Below are 25468 nucleotides of genomic sequence, written 5' to 3'. Positions count from 1 at the left end.
CAAAAGGATTTGATGTCAGATACTGGCTCACACAATTATGGAGCCTGAAAAGTTTCACAATCTACTGTCTGCAAATTGGAGACCCAAGAAAGCCAGTGGTGTAGTTTGAATGCGGGAGAGCCAGAGGCACTGAGGGCAGGAGAAGATCAATGTCCCAGCTCAAGCAATCAGGCTGAGTTCATTCAACCTTGGTCTACATTTTTGTTCCATTTAGACCCTCAATGATCCCACCTTGCGTTGGAGAAGGTAATCTGCTTTATTCAATCCACTAATTCAAGTGCTAATCTTTTCTCTTTTTTTTTTTTCTTGTTTTTGAGATGGAGTCTCGCTCAGTTGCCCAGGCTGGAGTGCAGGGGTGCCATCTCGGCTCACTACAAGCTCTGCCTCCTGGGTTCACGTCATTCTCCTGCCTCAGTCTCCTGAGTAGCTGGGACTACAGGCACCCACCACCACTCCTGGCTAATTTCTTTGGTATTTTTAGTAGAGACGGGGATTTACCATGTTAGCCAGGATGGTCTCGGCCTCCTGACCTCGTGATCCGCCCGCCTCAGCCTCCCAAAGTGCTGGGATTACAGGCATGAGCCGCCACTCCAGCCAATCTTTTCTGAAAACAACCTCACAGACACACCTAGAAATAATGTTTAACCAGCTATGTGGGCAGCCTGTGGCCCAGTCAAACTGATGCATAAAATGAATCATCACATTGATTGATGTGGAGGTATAATGGCCTGGCCTTTGTGGCCTGTTTTAAAGCAACTCTGAGGGCCATTCTAGCCTCAGAGCTTGTGGTGTCAGCAGCCTGTCACTGGGCCATAGCCAGCTGGATTTCTCTGCCTGGATTTCTCTGCTTCCCCGGAGCCCTCCATCAGGTAGATGCCAAGAGCAAATTTTGTGCATTTCAAACTCCTTCTGAGATCTACTTCTAGGAGAGTCCAACAGTATTATCTCAACATATTAGATTCCAACCTTTTAAAAAGGTAGCACAAATGTTTGAATGAAACAGAACATGTGCTTGTTTCCATAATAACTTTTGCTTAACCCAGTTGGCACCATTAATATTTTAATAGTTTTAACCATTTTATTAAAGAATTAAATTCTAATTTCAACTCAGATATTCGTGCCAAATCTTTACTACTTATGGAATCCATTTGAAAGGAGAATTAATTCTTGGAGGTAGGAACTGGGGGATGAGAGAAGAATATAATAACTGTTCCCATTCTCTCACCTTAAAATTGCCCCATCACATTGTAATCAACAATGAAATCAACAGTGAAACCTAGTCATTTCATCTATTGGCACAGGCAAATGAGCAAGGATCACTTTTCAGAATTTAGGATATTTGATACACATAAAATGGTGAAGGGTTCAAAAATATGATCTGTTGAAAAACCCGTGTTTTAGGGCTGAATATCAAGTCTCTCTCAGTGTTGGTGATAATTCTTGTCTGGTTATGATTATTACTGTTATTAACACTGATAATAATGTGTCACATTGGCATAGGAATTTACCCTTTATAAATGAATTCTCACAGTATACCTGAGAGATAGTTATTATGAACCTCATTACAGAGATGAAGAAACTGAGAAATGAGAGACTTTTCAAGATTACATGGGGCCACCCTCAGATCTTCTGACAAATCTATTTTCATTCTCATTCCACCATCTCTCTGCACTAGCAAATCAATACATACAAGCCTTTTATCTCTCATATCTGATTCACCTGACCACTCACCCACAAGTCTCAGCCTTCTACAGAGGTAAAAATTCTGAAATGGCATTGTTTACAAATTTGCCCTAGTATCAATATGAGGAAATTCTAATGCCGCTCTACAGATGAATACACTAAGGCCTAGGTAGTATCTAATTCATGGCAACCTAATAGAAACTATTTTGGGAGGCAGATCCCATTTCAGTGACAACTTCCTCTGAATAGTCATGGCCCATATGTATATATTTTTTTACTTCTTTTAATGACATCTACTTTTAAACATATATTTACATATAGCTATTTGTTCCCCTACTTGATGGAGAAGTCTTTGAAAGCAGGACTGTCTCATTTCTATTTCTCTATCCTAGAAGTAACTACCACAAGTCTTGCATTTATTCATTCAACAAATATTTGTTGAAGTCTATGTACCAAACACAGCGATACGTGTTGGGGTATACTGATAAATTTGAAAGACAAGGTTCAATACTCATAGATTTCTAATTGAAGAAGAAAAGGAAAAAGAAGTAACAAAAAAAAAAGTAAAATTAAAATTATTATGATTGCTGCAGTACAAAAGAAGTGGGAGACAAGAACCTCAGAAAAGTCTCCCTGAGAACACGCATCAACAGAAACAACTGGGAATTTTGGAGGGTAGACTGGCTATATGCTGGAGACCTTTAAGTCACTTCTATAATCTGCATGAATTCCAAGTATCTTAATTAAGCTCTTATTACTCAACAGAAGGACTGTATTTATGTAGCTGTCAATTAGATTTACAAGGGACAACTGGCAGGGTTTTAAAAAACAAGTCTTTAAATTTGTTTTATCTTATGCATCAATCATTTGCAGTCACTAAACCATTAAGCCACAGGTATAGTCAACTGTAGATGGGCAAGATGATGGAAGAAATCTAGACGTAGAGGCAGACAAATCTGGTTTTGAACCTGGATTTCAGTATCTTGCAAGCTGTTGGTACCCCTGTTTCTCATTTTCCTTATCAGAAAGATGGTCATGATACAAACCTTCAAGTTCTGCCATTAGGAATAGAGATGGTGTCATTGAGTAAATGAGACTGGAAAGGAGTGATCATGTGTATTGTAAAGTATACATGAAGTGTTAAATTCAATAAATGATCTTTAAATTATTGTTAAGTAACCAGAAGGAAAAAAAAACACACAGGCTTCAAGGAAACTAGCTGGAAATTTTAGAAAACAGCCAATTATAAATTCCTTAATATAACATTTTCCCTGTCAGTATTAAGCTTTAAAAATTATAGAACAGGAACACCCCTGCAGAATAGGAAAGTTAATGTCCCTTGAATTGTACACAATTAGTAATCTTTCAGAGTGAGACATGGAAGAGTAGATGTGGTGGATAAATTATTTGATGAAGGGCAACTTCTCTTCCACCCACCCACCCCAGGAATTTAAATCAAGACAGAGTCTCTTTAAAAAGTCAAGCAATGGATGTGGAGTATTGTATGGAAAATGTATCTTTGATGAGATCTGAATCTTTGAATTTCACTGGATTTTTAAAACCAAATTCTAACAGTATGTAATGACCCCTTCCTCTTATGAAGTCATAGGACTATTTTAGGGGATGACCTATTTGTCATTTATGACTGAACTGTGGTATATCTTATGCCGTTATCTGTGTTACCTAATTTACACCCTTGTCTGACGTTTCTTATGTGTACGTATTGTCATTCAATTATATCATAACTGCTGAGGACTGGCAGTCTTTGTCTGTAACTCCTGAATCATAGTAGACCATGAGTGCTTACGAATAGATTAGCTCTCTGACTTTTTGACTGATATGAAGAAAGAAAGTGTGAATGGGTATCAGGGTTCAGGAAATAATCCCAGTCTTCTAACTATAATCATTTGATAAATAATCAATCTACACTTTAATAAAATATCTACAGGCACCAAACAGCACAATGCCATGTGGAACAGGTTCTCTACAAGCATTTGTTCAGCTTAAATAGAGTAATACTCCAGTGCCTCTTTCCAGGAAAATACAAACTGACCAGGTTGAAAGATATGAGGTGTGGTATGGGAATAGTAAAAAGTGAAATGGATTTAAGCTATGTTAAAATTCAACTCAGCGAACTCAGCTCTTTGCAAACAAAAGTGTTTAATAGGTCCATCGTGAATAAATAAATCAATGAATTCAGACTAAACTATGTTTGGATTGCTTGTTTGCTTCTTCTGAAACAGTAATAATAAAAATTTTCAGAACTTAATTTTTTATGGCTACAGAGTCAGTAACAGTCTCAGAATGATACTCAGCATATAACATGCCTTTAATGGGATGCTTAAGTAATCATGGCAATTTAATTAAAAGGGCAGTCATCTTTTGAAACAGATATTGTTCCCTGGAGAGTGTTACTTCGTGTTACATTTTTGCAGTTACCTAATGTTTCCACTCACAGAGGTTTGTTTGTTTGCATTTTAAAGAAATTATACATAGTCTTCAACTTACCTCTAGACTTCATTCCAAAAGTTTTCTCAAAATATGTAATCACTCCTTTCCTCCTCCAAACCTGGTGATTTTTTTCAGAGTTCTATAATTCACCTTTTCTATTGCTGATTTAAATATTCTCTCTCAGTGACTTCTTTGCCCCACAACACTTCAGTTACTTAACCTATCAGCCCCTGACAAAAGTATTACATTTCCCTTCTCTCTCTTTAGCTCCAGATTCACTTTTTCAGTTTGACATTCCATGCATACTTTGAAGACAACTTGCCTCCAATCAAAATCATTATTTTCTCCTCCTTATCCTCCTGGATTTCCCGCTTGTTTAATGATACCGTCACATAACTGGTCACAAAGACCAAATCCTTGGAGTCATACTTCGTGGTTTCCCATTGCTTCACTACTTACATCAGATCAGTAAAAAGCTCCATTGACTCGAACTCAGAGATTCTGCCTTAGCTCCAGCTGCTCCTCCCCAGCACCAGTAGCACTGGCTCAGTCATCATTTCCCACTGCTTATTCCAATACCTCCTGGCTGGGTTCATTGCCTCCTGTCCATCCCACTTCAGGCTGCACTCTGTATCAGCGATCCTCATCTGTTTTTCTTCCATGGAGTGCAATGCTCATACATGAGACATATTCTTACGGGCCACTCAAAGATCGAAGAAATAGAAACATTTAGTGAGAAAGTTAAGCATTTAATTATTCCTAGTCTTCCACAGGCCCTTGCAATCTGACCCTTATCTCCATCTCATTTTTGTTGCCCACCCCTCTCGCCCTCATTCATTGACTCCATTGGCCCTTTCCTGGCCTTTCCCATGCTCTTATCCTTTTGATCTCGACTATATTACACCACTTTAGGGTGGCTTTCCCTGAGCAGTCCTTAGTCTAAATTAAATTCATTTGCTCTTCCTCACAGGGCTCATTATAATTTATAATTATGTATTATTTCTTCTTCTGCTTCTGCTGCTTCTGCTTCTGCTTCCTCCTTCTTCTCCTCCTCCTTCCTCCTCCTCCTTCCTCCTCTTTCTTCTTCCTCTTCTTCCTCCTTTTTTCTCTTCTTCTTCCTCCTCCATCTCCTTCTCCTCCTTCCATTTCCTCCTCCTCCACTCCCTCCTCCTCCTCTTTCTCCTCCTCCTCCTTCCTCTTCCTCTTTCTCCTCCTCCTCCTGCTCCTCTTCTTTCTCCTCTCCCTTCTTTTTCTCTTCTTCTTCTTCTTTTTTATTTTGCATTAAGCCTGATTTACCCATAATATTTCTGAATTCTGTGAACTTAGAGAATTTCTTTTATTCACCATTGTGTCCATAGGACCCACACAATATCTGGCAGATACTGGGCACTCAAGAAATATTTACTGAAGGAATGAATCAATTATCACAACTAGTAGTGGTATATCAGTAGACTAGCTAACTGCAGGCAGTGACACAGCCCAATCTGTGTATTATGGACAATTCCCACCCCTGGAATGTGTATTGTAAGGTTACTAAGAGTCCTGCTATTACAGGCATAATTTTGAATGTTCTCTAACTTATAAGAAAAATAGTTTTATGTGCTAGCACTAGTTAGTCATACATCTGCTGTACGTATTAGGTTTGATCACAGCGGCCTGGAAATCTGTCATTTGGCTACCAGACTTTTCTTCTTTGAAAGTCTACCTAAAGCATAAAGCTTAGCACATACTTCTTCTGCTGATGAACCTAATGGATTCCCCTTGTTTTCAGAATAAAGTCCAAGTTTTTTGATGTCTTAGTCTCTTTGGGCTGCCATAATAAATTATTATAGGAGACTGGTGCGGTTTTGGTGGCATGTGCCTGTAATCCTAGTTACTCTGGAGAATGAGGTGGGCAAATCACTGGAGCCTCGGGCTTTGAGGCTACAGTGAGCTATGATCTGGTCACTGCACTCCAGCCTGGGTGAGAGTGACACTCCCATATCTAAAAAAATAAAAATAAAAATTATCATATACTGATGACTTAATCAATAGTAATTTATTTTTACAGTTCTGGAGGCTGAAGGTCTGAGATCAAGGTGCCAGCATGGTCAAGAGCTGATGAGGGCCCTCTTCCTGGTTCAGTGTCTTTTTGCTGTGTCTTCACATGGCAGATGGTGCAAGAAATATCTCTGGAGTCTTTCTTATAAGGACACTAATCCCATTCATAAGGACTCTACTTTCATGACCTAGTCACCTACCAACAGTCCCATCTCCTAATACTTTCACACTGGGGATTAAGTTTTAACATATTAGCATTCAGACTACAGAATTTGGCACGTCTAACAAAGCCATTCTCAAGCTGGACCTGGTCATTGTTTCCAACTTCAGACCCAGCCAGTCTCTACCATAGGCCATGATTGTGCTAGGTTTTTACATACTTTGGCCTCCACCAGACATGTTCCACTTTGTCCCCACATGGATGTATATTTGCTCTTTAAAATTCAGCTCTCACAAGCACTTTAGTTACTCCTTCTTCTGTGTTCTGATTATATTGAATATCCTATTAATTATATACTTTATTATCTATTCCATGGTAACTTATTCAAATGCCTATTTCCCAGTCTAGATGGTAACTCCTGGATTAGACTATGCATTTCCAGTGTTGAGCCCAGTGCATAGAGTATAATGGCATCTAATAACAGTTGGATGAGTGAGTGCATTGTCAATTGTTTGGAAGTAAAAATGCCTTTGCCTACTGAAGCAATGCTATAAATGGTGATTTAATTCTTAGCTGACTTAAAAAAATACTGTTTATACCATAATGCAATTGAAACCTATTGCTAATATTGCTTTCTCATCTAGTTTCAGAATGTTCTCTCTCTGTTTCACTGCAGTTGGGGGAACCTCTTTCTTCTCCTCCTACCCCAGCCCAGAGGCAGAGATCTTTTCTATGCTTTTCTCTTTTGTCCCTCATTGCCTAAGAAAGAGAGGCCAAAATAAGGGTTCTTTCTTTTTATTTACAGTGAAAATGAGATGGTATTTCTGCCATTTTCATAGTGGAGATGTGTGTCAATCAAGAGTTGGCATCTTTGGGGTTTGCCTGTGTCTTACATAGTCTTGAAGAACACTTGTCACATAAGACATTTTTATGCGGATGCGTGAGGATCTTGCTGCAGTTCTATTAGCTATACAATGAAATTAACTTTAAGAGAAGTCTACTAGTAAATTAAAGTAGCAAAAGGACCTTGCTACTTAATAAGGGTCTCAACTATAAGACATACTCATACTTTTATTAATTCTGTCACTTGTCCTTTGGCTTATGTTGCATAAATCAAAACAGCCCTTCCTCTTTCCACCTTTTGACTCTCATCACACGTCTTATACATCTTGGTTTTCTTAGATATATCCACAAAAATAATGTTTAAATTTTGGGAAAGAAACCCATGTCTGATTAATAATTATTGCCATTTATTTGGTGAATATATTATAATGCAAACAAACACAATTGCTCTTAATAGGTGAGACTGACACATATTTTGAGAAATAATATTCATACAGAATTATGTGCTTTTATAAAGCAGCTAATTGAGTTTGCTAAATAAATGCTCTTCCTGAATCACCCCCTCCCCCCGCCTTTTTTTTTTTGTTTTAAATAGGTGGTGTTTGCATTGCTCAGTCACAGAAAATCCCACGTGAACCAAGACCTGGAGAATTTGAAAAAATTATCAAACGCCTGCTAGAAACACCTAATGCTCGAGCAGTGATTATGTTTGCCAATGAGGATGACATCAGGTGCTGATTACTTTTCTTCTGTATGTAGGGTCAGATCTGTGTCCCATATCCTCTTTCTAACATATTTCATGTTCAACATAAAAGCTTGTAATTCCCTTCCAATAACAGACTGCCTTCTGCTGCCTCGTAGTTTGTAAATCTGAAATACCTACAGAGTAAAACTTGGGGACTGAATGAGATAAGACAAACAAGGGTGATAGACAGAATGGTGTGAATGAGGTTAAGGATAAGGCTAATTAACATGTGTTGGAGTTAGTCTCTGCTATATTGCCTTTAGGAGATGATAAGACGTGGGCAGTTAGAATGATCATCTTAATTGTTAAACGGTGACCTACTGAGTGTATACAACTTCCCAAAGCTGTTCTTGTAATATTCATAATTGTGGTACTTTTAATACATGTGATATGCATTATTTATTTTTATTCCTATAGGAGGATATTGGAAGCAGCAAAAAAACTAAACCAAAGTGGGCATTTTCTCTGGATTGGCTCAGATAGTTGGGGATCCAAAATAGCACCTGTCTATCAGCAAGAGGAGATTGCAGAAGGGGCTGTGACAATTTTGCCCAAACGAACATCAATTGATGGTAAGAATGCACCATAGAGAATTTGTTTCATTGCAGTTGGATCTAAACTCAAAGGCAAAATTGGAGTATCGTAATATGAGGAAATGCGCTCATTACTGATGACTTGATATAAATTTTAGCTTTGGTGGCAGAATTGTCAAGACCAGTATTTAAACCAGCATGCACATGCATAAATATATATATATACACACACACACACACACACGTATTATATATATACACACATATTTATTATATTTATATAGTGCGTATGTGTATTTAGGAAAGAGTCCCCATTAGATTTTTTTTTAAGAAAAAGGCCATAGTCAGTTACTTCGATTATGTTAGTAATTGCACTTTGAATTTGAGTTTGCTTATTTTCATGGGCATTTATGGTAGTCATAGCGTTGTTGGAGGGAAGATGCTTGATTTATAGAAAATGAATATATGATGCTGGGCCTATCCTATGCATAAATAAATGCAACAGGAAAGACTTGGAGCATCCTGAGAGGCAGTCTATCTTCTAAACATATTTTCCAATCAGTTTGACAGTAACTGAAATTCCCACTTTTAACATTATCCTTTGGAGTAAGGCATTATTTCCAGGGGATCTCCCTTCAATAAAGTGGTTACCTGAGCAAACTGACACTTGAGTTCTCTTACCCATGACTCCATAAGATGACATTAACATGATTGCTTTATTGAATTAGCTGAAAACAGAACATACAGGAGAGAAAAATTTTGAAGTATGTGGAAACACAGGAAAGTCTGGAACATTGATCCCTGCTAGGAAAGAGGAAAGAATGAGGGAAGTTTAAGTTGGGTTCTGAGTACTCAGGATTCAGCATGAAGTCACTGGTTCCTGCCTCTGGGAGAAGTAGAGTAGGGGAGGGTATAAGAAGGACACTGATACCAGGCTTTCCTGTTGTACTTATTCATAGATCCAGGAGCTTGAGTAGTGGTGATGGTGCGGGGGGATTGTCCATTGACCCTTCTTGGCTTTTGCCATAAGAGAAGCCTTGTTTATGGGCTACTGGCTTTCTCTCATTTGTTATGTGTCTGTGTGTGTGTGTGTGTGTGTGTGTGTGTGTGTGTTTCTTTTCATGCAGTGATTACAATATAATGTCCATTCGAAAGTTCTGACAATATTTACTTTTGAAAGAATATTAAAATCTTACCTTTCTCCTTTGAAATAGGATTTGATCGATACTTTAGAAGCCGAACTCTTGCCAACAATCGAAGAAATGTGTGGTTTGCAGAATTTTGGGAGGAGAATTTTGGCTGCAAGTTAGGATCACATGGGAAAAGGAACAGTCATATAAAGAAATGCACAGGTAACCACTCAAATGTTTTCTGTGGTGCATTTGTTTCAGCATTACCTGATAAATGATGTTTATGGATAACAATGAGTATATTTTCTATTTTTTTGTGAGTCTTCTTGTTATAGTGTCTCAGCAGGGCTGAGCATACACTGATCATTCAACAAACTTAAATTTGTTTATTGGTTCTTTCAATCGATCAGCAAGATTTTATTGAACATATACCATGCATATAGTACTGGGGTATCTGGAAAACATTTATTGTCTACTTTGGAAAATGTACTTTATTAGGTTTGCTGGAATACAGACAAATAAACAAGACATGGTATTGCTCTCCAAGAGTTCAAAATGTAATATGTATCATAATAAGTTGCTATAAGACAGTATTTTTCAACTATTTTAATCGCTGTCCCCTATAATACTATTATTTTCTTAAATCCTGCATAGTAGCTATCCCAAAACATGCATGATTTTTTGATGCCTTACTTTCCATAGCTTGTGCTTAAAAATAATAATGATATTGAATAAGCATTTTTGAATATATGATTAAAACTATATTTTCAGATGATTGTGCACATAAGAAAAATTGCGTTTTTTTTTTTTTTTTTTGAGATGGAGTTTTGCTCTTTCACCTAGGCTGGAGTAGAGTGCAGTGGTGCAATCTTGGCTCACCGCACCCTTCGCCTTCTGGTTTCAAGCGATTCTCCTGCCTCAGCCTCCTGACTAGCTGGGACTATAGGCGTGTGCCACTATGCCCGGCTAATTTTTGTATTTTTAGTAGAGATGGGGTTTCACCATATTGGCCAGGCTGGTCTCAAACTCCTGACCTTGTGATCTGCCCACCTCGGCCTCCCAAAGTGCTGGGATTACAGGCATGAGCCACTGTGCCTGGCCCAAAACCACATAATTTTAAAAGTTACCTAGAACTGAGTAGTAAATTTAGCAAGGTTACAGCTATGAGGTCAATATAAACATTCATTTTTAATACATATATTAGAAACTAGCACATAGAAAATGAAATTTAAAGAATACTTCTTATAGCAGTATCAAAAGCATGCAACATAAGGGTCAATTTTAACAAAAATGCACAAATCCTTTACACTGAAAACTACACAACTTGAATGTGTGTTTCAGAAATGATTCATTCCTTCTCCTACCCCGCCACCCCCAGACTTTGATATGTCCTCCTTTCCCTCCTCCTCACTTTCTTTGGAAATAGCTGTTCAAATAAAAGATGTAATGTGCTAAAAGCTAGCACAGACATATAAACAGAGACAGAATAAGGAGGTGGAAATGGGTGCCACGCTGTGGAGGAATCTGATTTCAGGCTTCCGTGTGCCAGGCACTTTTCCAGGAGCTGGGTTGAGTGAAGAAAGGCAATATTCATGCGCATGCGGCTTACATTTGAGTGTGCGGAGACGGACACTCCATAATAAACATGAATGAACAGATGTGTTCAGATGCTGAGATGTACTTAGAAGAAATACAGCAGATTAACTGTGAAAGACTCACCTGGGTACTAGGAGGAGGAAGGTAATTAGATTGTGTGGTCCGAGTATGCTTTGCCAGAGGAGGTGACATTTGAGATAAGACCTGAATGACAAGAAGTGGTCAGCTGTGTAAAGATATGACAGGAGTGCATGACAAGCTCTGGCGCCAGAGTAAGGCTCTTTTGTTCAAAGTACAGGGGGAAAAAAAATAGTTCAGGGAGGTTGGAGCCAGAGTGAATATCGCGAGAGGAAGCGTGATGACAGCCGAGGCTATGGTGATAGTCTGCAGCCAGGTCATGCACGGCCTTGAAGTTCTTTCTAGAAGTTCCAGAGTTGAGGAATTTGGGCTTTATTCTACCAGTAGGACACAATGTCTTGAGGCTCTTCATTTAGAGAATTGCTCAGACACTTGGTTCTAGAAGATTTGCCTGGCAGAAGTGTCAGGAGGATTGGGGTTCAGGGGAGAAAATGGAGGCAGGTCAGTGAGATCTCATCCAGTATGCTGGGGACAGGCTGTCATGGTCTAAGAAGAGCTAACTAGGGGCCGGGCACGGTGGTGCACGCCTGTAATCCCAGCACTTTGGGAGGCCGAGGTGGGCGGATTGCCTGAGCTCAGGAGTTCGAGACCAGCCTGGGCAACACGATGAAAGCCCGTCTCTACTAAAAATACAAAAAAATTAGCCTGGCATGGTGGCGGGCGCCTGTAGTCTCAGCTGCTTGGGAGGCTGAGGCAGGAGAATTGCTTGAACCTGGGAGGTGGAGGTTGCAGTGAACCGAGATCGCGCCACTGCACTCCAGCCTGGGCAACAGAGTGAGACTGGGTCACGAAAAAAAAAAAAAGAGCTAGGTAGGGATGCAACACAGAGGACAGACGCTCTGGTAGATAGCGTTGTATTTATAGTACCCGCTGAGTGGTTGATGCTGGGGGCGAAGATCGTTAAGTCATGGAGGATGCTGATGTTAAACCTCTATCAGGGAGGTCTAGGAAACTGGTGATGTGATTAGTTAGCAGAGGAAAAATAAAGTAAATAGAATGGTTAGGTATTTGGGAATAAACTTGAATTTTGTTCTGAGATAGCCCCGTGGAACTGGCCAGCAGGTGGCAGCATAAGGTCTGGGACCCCACAGAGAGTTCACTAAAATTTGAGATTAGGGAATCTTGGAGATTTCGAAGTTAAAGACAAAAGCAGAGATGCAATTGCCATGGGAGACTGAGGAAAGATGAGGAGTGATGACTGAGAATTCAAGGGCAGGAACCAGGAAAGAACACAGAGAATGCTGGGCTTGGGGGAAGGAGATGATCCGGGAGTCAAGCTTGTCCCAGTCTCCAGGAGAAAGACGGTGCATGAGGATTCAGTGCTGCAGGGATCTGTGGCTGAGAGAGAAGGGTGTGCCTGGGTAACCAAATTGGAGGGGTTGAGAGAGAACAGAATTGAAGTGGAGGAAGGGATGCTGTTTCAAGAAGTTCTGAGGTAAAGAAAGTAGATATGGTGGGAGAGCTTGAGAATTGAGGAGATTTCTTCAGGATAGGGCACATTTAAGCATGTTTTCAAAAAAAGAAAAGAGAAGGGATAACTAGTGAAAGAGATTAAATGCAGAGTAGGATCTTGATGGAAACTTTAAGGAGAGGCATTAAAGACCAGTGTTACCTTTAAATCATGTGATTTGATTGAGGGAAAAAAGGTACACACAAACATATATGTAATCAGACAGGAGAGTTCTATGATTAAATACTAAATTTGGATATAGATAATTAGGGAAGTTCAGAAAATGTGTGTAAGTTAACATTGTAAATTCCAAAGCTCTGTGGAGGAGATGAGTATTTGATGACAAGAAGGATTTGGGAAAGACATCCAAGATGAGAGGAAAGGGGGAGGGAGCAGGACAAAGGCATAGAGTAGGGCATGACGTGGAGGTACTTGAACAGCAGTAAAAAGGTCCAGCTTCTTGGAGAGGATGATACATGTCAAGGGATCATGGAAAATACGGAGTTTATAGAAGGATTTGGAAGGAGAATTTAGACACTTACATGCTTTCCACTGAGATATATTTTACACTATGCTTAACTTTGAGTTCTGAATGTTACTGTTTGATTCTCTATAAATTCATTTCCTGTTATTTAGACTGTATTAGTGAAAATACCCCAGTTAATGAAATGGATGAACTCATACACACACACACACACACACACACACACACACACACACAGAGTTAACCAGTCACATAGCTTTTCAATAGGCTGTTTTCAGAACAACCAGTTTCTCTGAACTCATATTTTCTTTCTTTTTTTTTTTTTTTAACTTGTAAGTGGGAGTTGAACAATGAGAACATATGGACACAGGGAGGGGAACATCACATGCTGGGGCCTGTCGGGTTTGGGGCAAAGGGAGGGAGAGAATTAGGCCAAATACCTAATGCACTGGGGGCTTAAAACCTGGATGACAGGTTGATAGGTGCAGCAAACCACCATGACACATGTATTCCTATGTAACAAACCTGCATGTTCTGCACGCATATCCCAGAGCTTAAAGTACAATTAAAAGATTTTTTTTCTAAGTTCAGTCAAGGTATGTAGCTGTTCCTTTAGCATTTGTAGATGGTATATGACTAGACTTTCATTTCAGGCACAAATACTGAACTGGTTTGTGGTCAAATCCGGATTCTGTGGCATGTCTGCCTCCAATTCCTTTGATTTATTTGGGTATTGCTAAAATTATAACAATTTGTCCAATTAGAACTATTTCTAGTGCAATGAAAATGGTGTTTACTCCAAGTGCTAGGGCAAATGTACCCCTAGGGAACTGGGTCAATAAACAGATTTTCATGCAAATTCCATTGTGGGTGATACCAAAATAACTTATCTCTGGGTAGAAAGCAAATAATACTAATTTAATTTTTTAAAAAAGCAACATATGACAATTTTCAGATGATGAGAGAAGATATTTGCCCCCCAAATTACCATTATACCCAGTTTTCATCTCTGTTTTAGGGGAGTGGGGAAGATGATCTGCCATGTTAGTGGTCAAATGTACTTGAAAAATTTACAGGATGTTCACGAGTAGAGGTGTCCGGCATTTGCAGTGTTTTAAAATGTGGCCTTAAAAAGTTTACATTTTAACTACCTGCAATAAGTCAAAAAGTTAAGGCACTCTCTGAAAGTGAGATATCCATGAGCCCCTTTTTGTGCATTCAGAACATCATTGGTAGGTTATATGTGTTAAGTAAAATTTTACATTAGGCGACGGTAATCTGCGAATGTAATTATTTGCTTCCACTGGGGGCAATATTGGCAATGTATTTACATGGATGAGAGAGTGCTTCCCAGCAGGGAGGGGCTTCTCTCTTACCAGTTTTCCAGAGACAGAACATCTTCAAGCAGTGAGGAGCATTTCTTCCTGAAATTTACTCAGTAGAAACAGTTTTCTGAGATAATTTTCCCTTCTAGAATCTCAGGAAAGCTTTCAAAAAGATGTGATATTACTGCTAACTTTTGATTTGCTGGCCAAATTCCAAGTGAGGTAATTCCTACCATCCACTTAGCTATTTATGTAGTTATTATTGCTTCTGAGAGCTGCTGAGTTCTGAAAGCTACTACTACTTAATCCTACTTAAAATTCCCTTTGTCTTTCTCGAGAAGAAAAAAGGACTCTTTTATACTTGTTATCAGTGGTGATGGGTGTTATTTTATAGACTTTTATCTGACCTCTCCCTCCCTCTCTTCCTCCCTCATTGTACTCTCAGGCTTAATGTCTTTCCACTCTCCAAAACCCAGACACCCACAGACTCTCTTGAGAATTGCGTCTTCATCCTCTCCCTGTCTTTACACATTTTTCACACACTTATTCCCCACTCAGGGCTCTGCCACAATTCCTCTCCCTTCATCACCTCATTTTTCCTCATTCTTATCTTTTCTCTGATCAGTCCCTTACTTGACCTTGTTTTGTCCAGCAATATTCTCATTGGCAGTAGAGAGTCTTTCTTCAGAGGTTTTGCTTTACTTTTTAAATGACTGTCATTCTGATTTCTTGTATTCTATAGTGAGGACCCGATAGTGAATATTGCAGATACCTGAGTATGTGGGTTAAGCTGCTAAACAATAGCCAGCTCCCTCTGGACTCAGGCCGGGTCTTTTCCTTCCTTTCTCCATCAAGAATTGTAAATAGCTCTGCCCTCATCAAAACAACATCCCTTGACTGACCCAGTAAGTGCAGTTGATTCCATATTCTATCTTAAAACCTTCCTTTGTTTCATTCATCCATCCATTCATTCATTATTCATTTAGTTGTTTATACATTTCGAAGCCCACCATGTGCCAGGCACTGTGCTTCAGATAGAGAGACAAACGACAGACCTCCCTTGCTCTCAAGGAGCTCGCAAAGACGTATACACTGTCTTGTGGAATTTGAGGTGTTTTCTTTGTTAGATTTTAATTCTCAGCCAGGAGGCTGGGGCACTGCTGCTTAGCCTGCATACAACTGACACTCAGGTACTAAATAGTGGTGAGCATATGCTATGCAAAATGGCCTATTGATTCTTATTTATGATGATAGAAATAGCGGTAATGGAAAAAGCAATGCACAAATATGTTTCTTCCCACAAACAAGCAATCCTGTCAGTGAACCAAATAGCAGGCTCAGTAATTAGCTCCCTGAAAGACCTGTCAGTTTATTTTCTGGTGCTAGATTAACTAGGTAACTTTTCAGGTATAACTACCTCTCAGCTGTCTTCTGTTTGTTTTGCGAAGTCATGAAAGGTATAAGCTCTCCTGTATTCACTCAGGACTCATAGAGACCGTATGAAGGAAGTAGGTAGTCATCAAGGGGGATGAATTTACATAATTTGATTTGGTGATTCAGAGTGAAAGATAACGCAGGTAGGTTCCCCTGAATTAAAATGTGTTCTGCCACCCCCTTTTTCCCCTTGCCTAGAGTAAAACTCTGTCGGGAAGAATGCATTTACATTAGCACGACGAGGTGGCCATCCATATGCTCTTGTTCTTCGCAAGTAAAATGGCAGAAATCCAAGGATGACTTATTTTTGCTGTTTCTGATATTTCATGTTGAATTTCAATAGATCCATCTGAGATGACAAAACAGGCATTGATTTCAGACACACTAGATTTCAGAATTTAAAGCTGGGATGTAAAATAAGAATCAATCTTTTGTTTTCTAGTGAAGAAACTAGAACCCAGAGAAGTAAAGTGAATTATTGACAAATCACAGTGTTAATCTTAGAGCTGCAGCCAAGATCCTGGTTTCTTTTATTTGGATTTGTCCTTGACATTTATATCCTCCATTTATTATTTACTTATATTAGACATTTGACCACATAGTTGAAAAATATTTTTCTGTTTTTGCTCTTTATGATACTTTATGTATGATGTAATACATTTTGGAATTTTAATCACCAACTATAAAGTGAAGCAAAAATAACATATTGGTTATTACCTAATCCTTTATAAAGTAGTAAACTGTTAAATATTCTTCACATTGATTTTCAATGATATATGTAGTCTTTGCTAGTGGGTCTTGAACAGCATAAACCTTTACATCCAGTTCTCTGGCCCCTTGCCTTGTATTAGAGTAGACCTATGACTACATTAAGCAAAAAGCAAAATAGGAGAAACTATCAACTAGAAGTTTCTATACCTGTAAGTCCAATGACATTGAATTATAGCAGTTCGTGTTGCTAAATTACAGTTAGTTTACTCATTTGTTCATTCTCTTAAAGAAAAAAGAAACATCTATTTTAAACTATTTTAAAGCAATATGGGAAGTACTATGTCTAACAGCACTTCTAGAACATTAGTGTGCACACAAATCACTTGAGCACCTTGTTAACATGCAGATTTTGATTTTGTAGCTCTGGAGGTAGGCATTCTGCATTTCTGACCAGTTCCCAGGTGACATGGATCCTGGTGAGCTCTAGGGTATACTTTGAGTAATAGAGAATATTAGAGTTAGTTTATAATGATAACCATAGCACCTGAAGCTAAATTAGCAAAATAAACATTCATCTGTGCTAAAGGTTACTGATAAACTTAAGGTGTCTTACAGAAGATAGTCTAAATAAGACTTGACCTATACATTGTCAATACAAAAAAACATGTAATCAGTAGCCTGATTTATATACTTACTCTACTGATGTATTCAAATCAGTAAAGTATAATGATGGAGTATTATGTATATGTGTGTGTGCGCGTGTTTTTCTCATTAGTAAATTTGAAAGTGGGAAGCTTAATTACTAAATTACTAAATTTAAAGAAACGTACACAGATGCACCTGTATCTTCAAAATCTGCAAAGCGGATTGTAAAGTTTGCCATGTCAGAAACAAAAAATATTCTGAAAACTTAAAACACTGTACTGTCAATCATAAATATACATAGAGTGGAGGAGTTGAAGAGGTCCTTCGAGATTATTTAGCTCAGTTTCCTCACTTTGCAGAAAGGGAAATTGAGGCTCATCTGGTCAAGTTAGTTGTCTAAAACCCTGTAGCTACCTAACAATGATAAGACTGCAGTCTGATTTGATACTTGCTTCTTTCCTTCATCCTTTCCTGCTCTGACGACCTTTCCCAAAGTGGGGCTGAGTTGCACTGACCCATTCTACTATTTTTCCCGGTATGTGGGCCAGTATGTTTTCTCGATGGCCATCTAAGCTTATGTATTCCCTCTTTGTGAAGCGCTTGACTTCTATGGGGGTCAGATTGATGCATTTGGTCTGAGAAACTAACATTTTTAGAAGTGAAGCAATTCTAGTTAAAATTTCAAGAGTACATAAATGCTCACATTTTTTCAGACAATAATTTAAAACAGAAAAATGCTCATCCTACAGAGAGAAAAAAATGAATTCAGGAGTCTAGAAAATCCTTTCTGCAAAACCCACAACAGAAGCTGGCATTAGCTTGATCGATTGAAAGATGAATGTATCTGAATAAACACAATCTCTGGAATATTACACTGAAGAACTCAGAAATGGAAAAGAGAATATAGGCAAATAGGTGACAGTTCAGCATTTTTGATCGCCAATTATTTGAAAAACTATGGTAAGGCTTGGGCCAGAGAGGATGATAAAGTTTAGAAAAATACAGAAATATTAGGAGAAATTGTCTTCCTTTAAATGGTTATTACACTTCAGTTGAGAGAACCAATTCGTTAAAACCAAACAAAATTTTAAAAAGGAACAATGTATACAGATGATTCAATATTAGGAAAACTTGATTTTTCCTCTTTTCCAAAAATGATACAAAGCACATAAATACAGGAGACTATTTATATTTCAGAAATAATATTTATTCTCTGTCTTATCTTGGGATTCCTTTTAACTCAGGGGATTTGAGAGAGTCTCATAGATATGATTTGTTGAAATACAAGAGAATTACCACAAACTCTTAAGAACATAGCTAAACAAAAGAACTAACTAGCTGAACAAAGGATCGGATACAGTAGGGTAAAGGAGACATAAAGTGTGATTAGCGCTTACTAAGGCTAATTGAGAAAACCTACTGAAGAGTCTTGATTATTTTTTGATTACTTATGACATTTGTTAAACTCTATATTGTGCTAAATATCTGCCCTCAAGAAGCTTATATTTAGTGGGGAAGATAATAATCAGACAATAGTTTGTAAGTTGCTAGTAAGCAGGGTCTGTATCTTCAGGACTTAGCATATGCTTAGCATTATATGTCTGTTAAGTTAATTAATTGGTCTATATCGTATAGCCAGATAGTCCTCCTGTTACTTATTAAAGTGATGTAGATATGCTGCATGGTGCCTAGCTTGCATGCATTTGATAAATATTTTAATTGTTGGGATAATATTTTTTAATAAAAGAAAAAGCTCAACATAGTTATACAAGGGCTTTTACTGTAATTTAAGAAGAAAAAGAACTATTCTGATAGTTTGTCTTTAAATTCCTGACTGTGATGCTAATTTAGATGGGAATATGATTCCAGAAACACATACAGGCCTGTGTCCTATAAAATCAGTCAAATTTTAATTGGAATATTTGTTTACATAATTGGAGTATTTGGGTACCTGAATATTTAACTGGAATATTTGGTTACCTCATTATAAATGCCATGGCTCCGTAGTGTTTTGTTTTTCTAAAAAAAATGTACATTTTTACTATTTGAGGGGAAAGTACTTTATTTCCATACTACCTCTAATGAGGTAACAGAATAATGAAAAGATAACTTGGAGTACATAATGGAAAATGTCATTTAAAAAGGTTTCATTTATATAATTTTAAAAATGTAAAAAGTTATATGAATGTTAAAACTGTATTTATTTATACAATTTAAGCATTTTCTAAAAAATTATTAGTTTATTGGGTTTTTTTTACCCTGCAAGAACATGAGCAAGAGATTTTGTTTCATTCACAGCTGCATCTCGGTGCCTTGGGTGGCATCTGGCACAAATAGACTTCCTTAAAATATTTGTGGAATAAATGAAAGAATTAAATTCGGCTTATTTTCTGCTCTTTGTCAAGCACTATCTATTAGATGTCAAAGACATGTTGGTGAGCAAAACGAAAATGGTTCTTGTCCTCATGGGGCTTACAGTCTAATTGGGAAGGTGAATAATTTAGCCCAGTTCCTGCAATGCAATGTGTTATGTTAAGTGAATAGCCTGCATATAGCAGGGAGAACTGATGTAGCCTAAGGGAGAAGATTGATGTCATTGAAGTTGAGACTAAAATATGAGCAGAATTAAAATAAAATAAAAACAGGTGATCAGTATTATTATTATTTTAACCAGAGGGAGGCACAAAGATCAGTGGGCAAGAGAAGGGATGTCAGTTGTAGAGACTAGGAGAGGGGGATAGTAAGAGAGTAAGGATAGAGATCCAGGCAAGGGACGGATCATATAAGACTTTATATGCCTCAAGTGGCAGTTGAAAAATGTTTTGAAAGTCAACGAATGGGCACCAGAAGGTTTTGAGCAGAATAATAGAATCACCATCTGAGAAAGATTATTCTGGCTGTAATATGGATAATGTATTGGTGAGGCATAACACTGGAGGAAGGGAGACCCATGAGATATTACAGTAATTCTCCAGAAATGATAGTGGCCTAGTGTATGATGGTTGCACTGTACTAGGAATGGACAGAAGTAGATGGATGTATTAATAAAAAGACATTTTAGGGATATACGTAGGGCTTGGCAATTAATTGGATTTTTAAAGAGAGGACAAATCATGGTTGATGCCTTGATTCTTGGAATGGGAGATTCGGTCATTGATTGAAAGAGCATTCCTGATATAATGAATGATTGGGGCAGGGAGGAAGGAGGATGATGAATTTATACTGAGTTTAAGGAGCCTATGAAATATATAGCTGCAGATGTCTGGGAAGGGGTTAGTTGGTTATGTGAGTCTGAAGCTAAGAATACAAGGTCTTGCTGAGACAGAATTGGGGACTCACTAGTATGTTAATGGGACTTGGCAAGACAGACCCAGAAGGTATGTGGAGTGGAAACTGCAGAGGGCCTGAGATAGAGCCTTGAGGACTCAGAAATGTGTTGAAGGAGAGGACCCTGGTGTTCCAGTTTCTCTAGAAATTGTTTCCCTGTCCATAAGTGGAGCCCCTCTGGCCATATCTCTCTTCTACAACCCTAATCCTCTCGCCAGGGTCTCTTCAGTCACAACTGATTGATTTAACACTGAGCTCTTCACCAAAGCTAAATTAACAGAGTCCTTCCAGGTAATGTCTAAAATGGGAATGAAAGGAGGAGGATCATTCTCTCTCAGGGGGTGGGTGGCAGTAGTTTGAGGCTGTGAGATATGAGGCTGGAAAGTTTCCACCACAAGGGGGAAGGTGACCTGGAGGAATAATATTGACTTGTGCAACAGAATAAAGGTGACAGATGGAAATAATTCTGATGGTGATGAGGACCTTAACCAGGTTCTTCTTGTAGGTATGTGAGATAGTTCAAGGTTCTCCTAATTATGCTTTCCCATTTTTAGCTAGCAACCTACAGTCCAGACTAATACATTATAATAATACTTGCCGCATAGAGTGGTTGGGATGTTAAAGGAAATAATATGCATAAAGATTATTGCCTGCTATATAGGGAATATAATAGATACTGTTGCTTACTGATTTAACAACTTCCTTTTCTTTGAAGCTAGCACTATCTAATAGAACTTTCTGAGGTGAAGAAGATTTTTCCATATCTGCGTTGTTCAATAGAGTAGCCATTAGTGACATGTGGCCATTGGTCACTTGATGGAATACGGCTAGTGTAAACTGAAAAAAATCAAATTTCAAATTGTATTTAACTTTAATGACTTTGCATTTAAATGTAAATGCAACTTTAATTTCTTTACCTTTAAATGTGGCTAATGACTATCATATTGGACAGCAGAAGTCTAGGGTGATAGACCTATAGAACAACAATTTTTCAAGCTATTTTGGATTGGATTGTCTATCATTTTCAACTGCAAGCATCCTAACTAATACAATGTATTATAAATAAATGGAAATTATTTATTTAACATGGCATGAACATCCCTCATTTTAAGATGATATTAAAGAATTAAATTTTTGTTTTTCTATAAAAATTCTGAATTAAGTCAAGAGGTGAATATTTGCAATACACACAAATTATTTATATTAAACTCATATGTCACAGATTTCCTAAATACTGACTTCCCAGTCAGTGAATATAAAATGTGATTTCATTTATTAAAATTAAAATGATATACAGCTTTTCAACAATATGTCATTCAGATATATTTCTACATAAGTTGCAGAATTATAAAACACACATATTAGAGAGTGTCCCTAAGTTTATCAAAATAATTCTCCTTTGGGTTCCTTTTACAACATGCCCTCTAGTCTACCAAAATATTATTTTACAGATGGTGGGGTTGTGCTACTTGCCACCTAGATAGACAGTAATAGAGCTAAGCATTTTTCTTTGCAGTAAGTGAAAATCTGTTCAAAGTGCTGGCAGGTTTATCAACTGGACCATAAGACCCAAGAGGAACTAAATGTTTCTGTTATGCTTTCTGTGTCTAATAATTCCCAGCCTTGTTAGTAGACACTCAAACACTGCTCCCTAGCTGTGGAATCTTGGGTAGGTAACTTAATCTCTGAGAAATACTGATAAATGCTAATTTTCCGTGTTTTTAGATTTTGGTGGTGAGAGTGGTGGTTGCTACCTTTATGCCTGTCTTTCACAAAGGTCACTCAAATTGCTCTGGTTTCTTTTTTTGTTACCAACATGCTCTATAGCTAAACTATTGAGCTTAAATGTCAAACTTGCATTATGTTTAGAAATGGGTACTTATCGGTTTATGCACGTTTCCCTTACACCCCAACGGTGGGCTGACGTAGGATGTGGTAGAGGAGTTAGTATTCTGACAAGTAGGTGATGTCATTCTACCCATGTATCACTTTCCATTAAATCTCTGACCCATGTATAACCTTTAGCTGCAGGTTTGTTTGCTTACATCACTGTGATCAGATGGTTAGAATTATAGATTTTCATTTGGGAAAATGATTATTATTTTTCATTAAGGACATTATTGCTGGTTTGAATTATCCTTTTGTTTGTGGTTCAGGAACAACAAAGCTTTCTCTAGCGCTTCTGTGGGAGGTGGAAAGATGCTCTACACCTGCCTCCTACCCAGATCTCTTTCAGAAAGAAAATAGGCAGTGCTACTTAAGCTGTTGGATGGGAGCAATATTCAGTTCTTTGCCAAGAGAGATCCTAGACTCCAGATATGCCAATTCAGCAAACCACAGGGAGATTACCTAAAACTGAAAAAGGGCTCAGGAATCCATCAGAATATGAGATAATTTAAAGAAAATTTAAATCCAGCTGGCCAACAGAGAACCAGAGGACATTAGAGAAGGAAGGAAACTTAGAGGTCATCGTGTCCAATATTTTGCCGAGTGTCACCTCTCAGGCTGATGTAAAATGAGGACAGGGAGTACATAGAAACATTTTGGTTTTTCTGATTCAGTAGTACTCTTGAAGGCCTTTATTGGTGGTGCAAAATCAGGCTTTCTCATTGACTCTAAACAGGCTTATTAGCAGCATGCAGAGGGATTTCCACTGTGATCTTTTCTTTGTCCCTAGTCAGAGTGAAGGCATAGGTCTGAAGCAGGCTGATAGCTTTGGAAGTGAAAAGTACCGGCAGACTGAGGGCACAGAACGGGCTGGCTGCCAGTGTTGGGATCAGCACCCTGAGGAGTGTCATTTGTCAGAGTCACTTTTATGAAACAGAAGCCCTCTTTTGTGTATTTGTACCTGTGAAAGGGAGCAGCAGTGTAGCTGATCCAAAGTAGCAGAAAAACACATAATTCATATTGACTTAGGATGCTCACCTACCCCCTCTTTTGCAGGAGTGTTAGTTGACATGTCAATACATGGCCAGCTTCCTTGGATTCTGGCATGATGTTTTCCATAGGGATTTCATTAATTGGTGCGAAAGTTTCAGTAAAGTCCAGGGAACTGTTAGCTTTTTGTTCTCTGCCTAATGACAGAAAATGTCCCTGTTACTGATTTCTTTGTGGGACCAGTCTACATCATTCCTAAGACTGACACAAAGCCCCGCTTGCACGTGTGGGATGAACGGCATGACTCACAGGTTCCCCTGGAGGACTGCAGGTTTGATTAAATGTTTAAATGACCTTTAGGACAGATGATTATGAGGATGGGCAAACAATTTGTTCTTTCAATTCTTAATAACTTCAGTGTGTATTTGAGGGGGAGGTAGATGTAGACAGAGTTGAGAAGAGTGTGAACAAGAGACTTGGGTAATCACTGGAGATGAGGGTGATGATGATGGTAATTGGATATAAATAAGCAGAGAGTAAGATTTGTCAAAAAGGTGCAAACTCATCGCCATTATCACCATCTCCCTCCTTTCACTTTAAACACAGGCACTCACAGCATGTTCTGTTTCTGGTAACTTCCTAATCACACAGGAGCTCCAAGATTTCTCAAAGACCACAACCCTATGGACAAAAATCTTTTTTCCTTGACTGCCCTCTGGACAGCTCAGTAGTATCTTTAACATGGCAAATATAAAGATAGTAGATTCACTACAAGGACACCTCCAGAAAAATACTGCCTGCATTTGTAAACCATACACAGTATTATTCTTCAATTTGTCTTTATGGAAGCTATCAGTTAGCTACAGGTTTCCCTTCCTATGTCTGATGTACCTATCTCTAGTTGATTCTTTCTCTCTAACTCTAGTTCTTGAAACACTCTCTGCTGGTTTGATTTTCAGGTACATTCATTCTCTTTTCAGATTCCAGAATGAAAACTTGCTTTTTGAGACACCCAGATAGACTACCTCTTCCTTAGTCCACCTGGCCCTTATCCACGTCCCTTGAATGAGTTCTCTTTGTCTGGACACATTTCCGAAGTAATGCTTCTCTGCACTTCCAAAATGCAGCCCTTCCTTCTTTCAGCCTTTTGCTGTGTTCTATTCCATTATTTCATCGCCGCTCAGAATAAGCACTAGATAGACATCTAAGGTTCAACTTTACATTTTTATATATTTTATTAGATCAAAAACTGGTCACATATAAACTATAGTACTTGGGAATTGAGGGTATTACTTTCTTGAGTCTTACTCAAGAAAGCATTACTTTCTTGAGAAGATATTACTCAAAATATATATACATTGTGAATAATGAAATTTTGACAGTATAAGATGAATTAGCAATGATATTTTTCAGAAAACACGTATGCAGTAACTTCATTTATATGACTATGTTATTAATCTGTAGGCATTAATGGATTTATGTAGCCTGTTCAGAAATTAATGAAGCCTGTTTATTCTATGGATTTTCTTATCAGCTCCTTCCCTCTTCTTTTGTCTTCTTGGCATCACTGTTGACATCGCTGATGGGAATCCCACTGCTGCAGCCATGCAAGTGTTTTTGGTGTTTATTATTCACTTAGGCACCTTTGTGCACTGGATCTCTGATCAAATTATTTTGAAATTTTAATATGAAATACATAAGAGAAAAAATTGAAAGTGTGTAGAAGTAGGCAAGCTTTCCTTTGTAAAAAAAAAAAAGTATAATTAAATAGAGTAAGAGGTGTGAAATATGTCAGGAATTTTGCTAACATAAAATTTCATCATTTGTCTAGTTGTGTAGTTAATAGATTCATCTTAAGTATACAGCCATTCCTGGAAATAATGTGGGGAAGCTCAG

The 25468-nt window shown here is 38.2% G+C and overlaps 1 protein-coding gene across 2 annotated transcripts in view; it reads left to right on the top strand.

Annotated features, from left to right (window-relative positions):
• Positions 1-25468, top strand: part of GRM8 (glutamate metabotropic receptor 8) — an 801552-nt gene that overhangs the window by 335729 nt on the left and 440355 nt on the right. For both annotated transcript variants that reach the window (XM_007982809.3, XM_073009318.1), the window contains exons 4-6: positions 7773-7908; positions 8340-8494; positions 9670-9807. In XM_007982809.3, the coding sequence (XP_007981000.1) occupies positions 7773-7908; positions 8340-8494; positions 9670-9807 (429 nt within the window). The remainder of the gene's footprint in view (positions 1-7772; positions 7909-8339; positions 8495-9669; positions 9808-25468) is intronic.

Source organism: Chlorocebus sabaeus, chromosome 21 (assembly GCF_047675955.1).
Source record: "Chlorocebus sabaeus isolate Y175 chromosome 21, mChlSab1.0.hap1, whole genome shotgun sequence".
In the NCBI taxonomy this organism is placed as follows: Eukaryota; Metazoa; Chordata; class Mammalia; order Primates; family Cercopithecidae; genus Chlorocebus; species Chlorocebus sabaeus.
The sequence above is the reverse complement of the archived record's forward strand: the minus strand, read 5'-3'. Positions and strand labels throughout refer to the sequence as shown.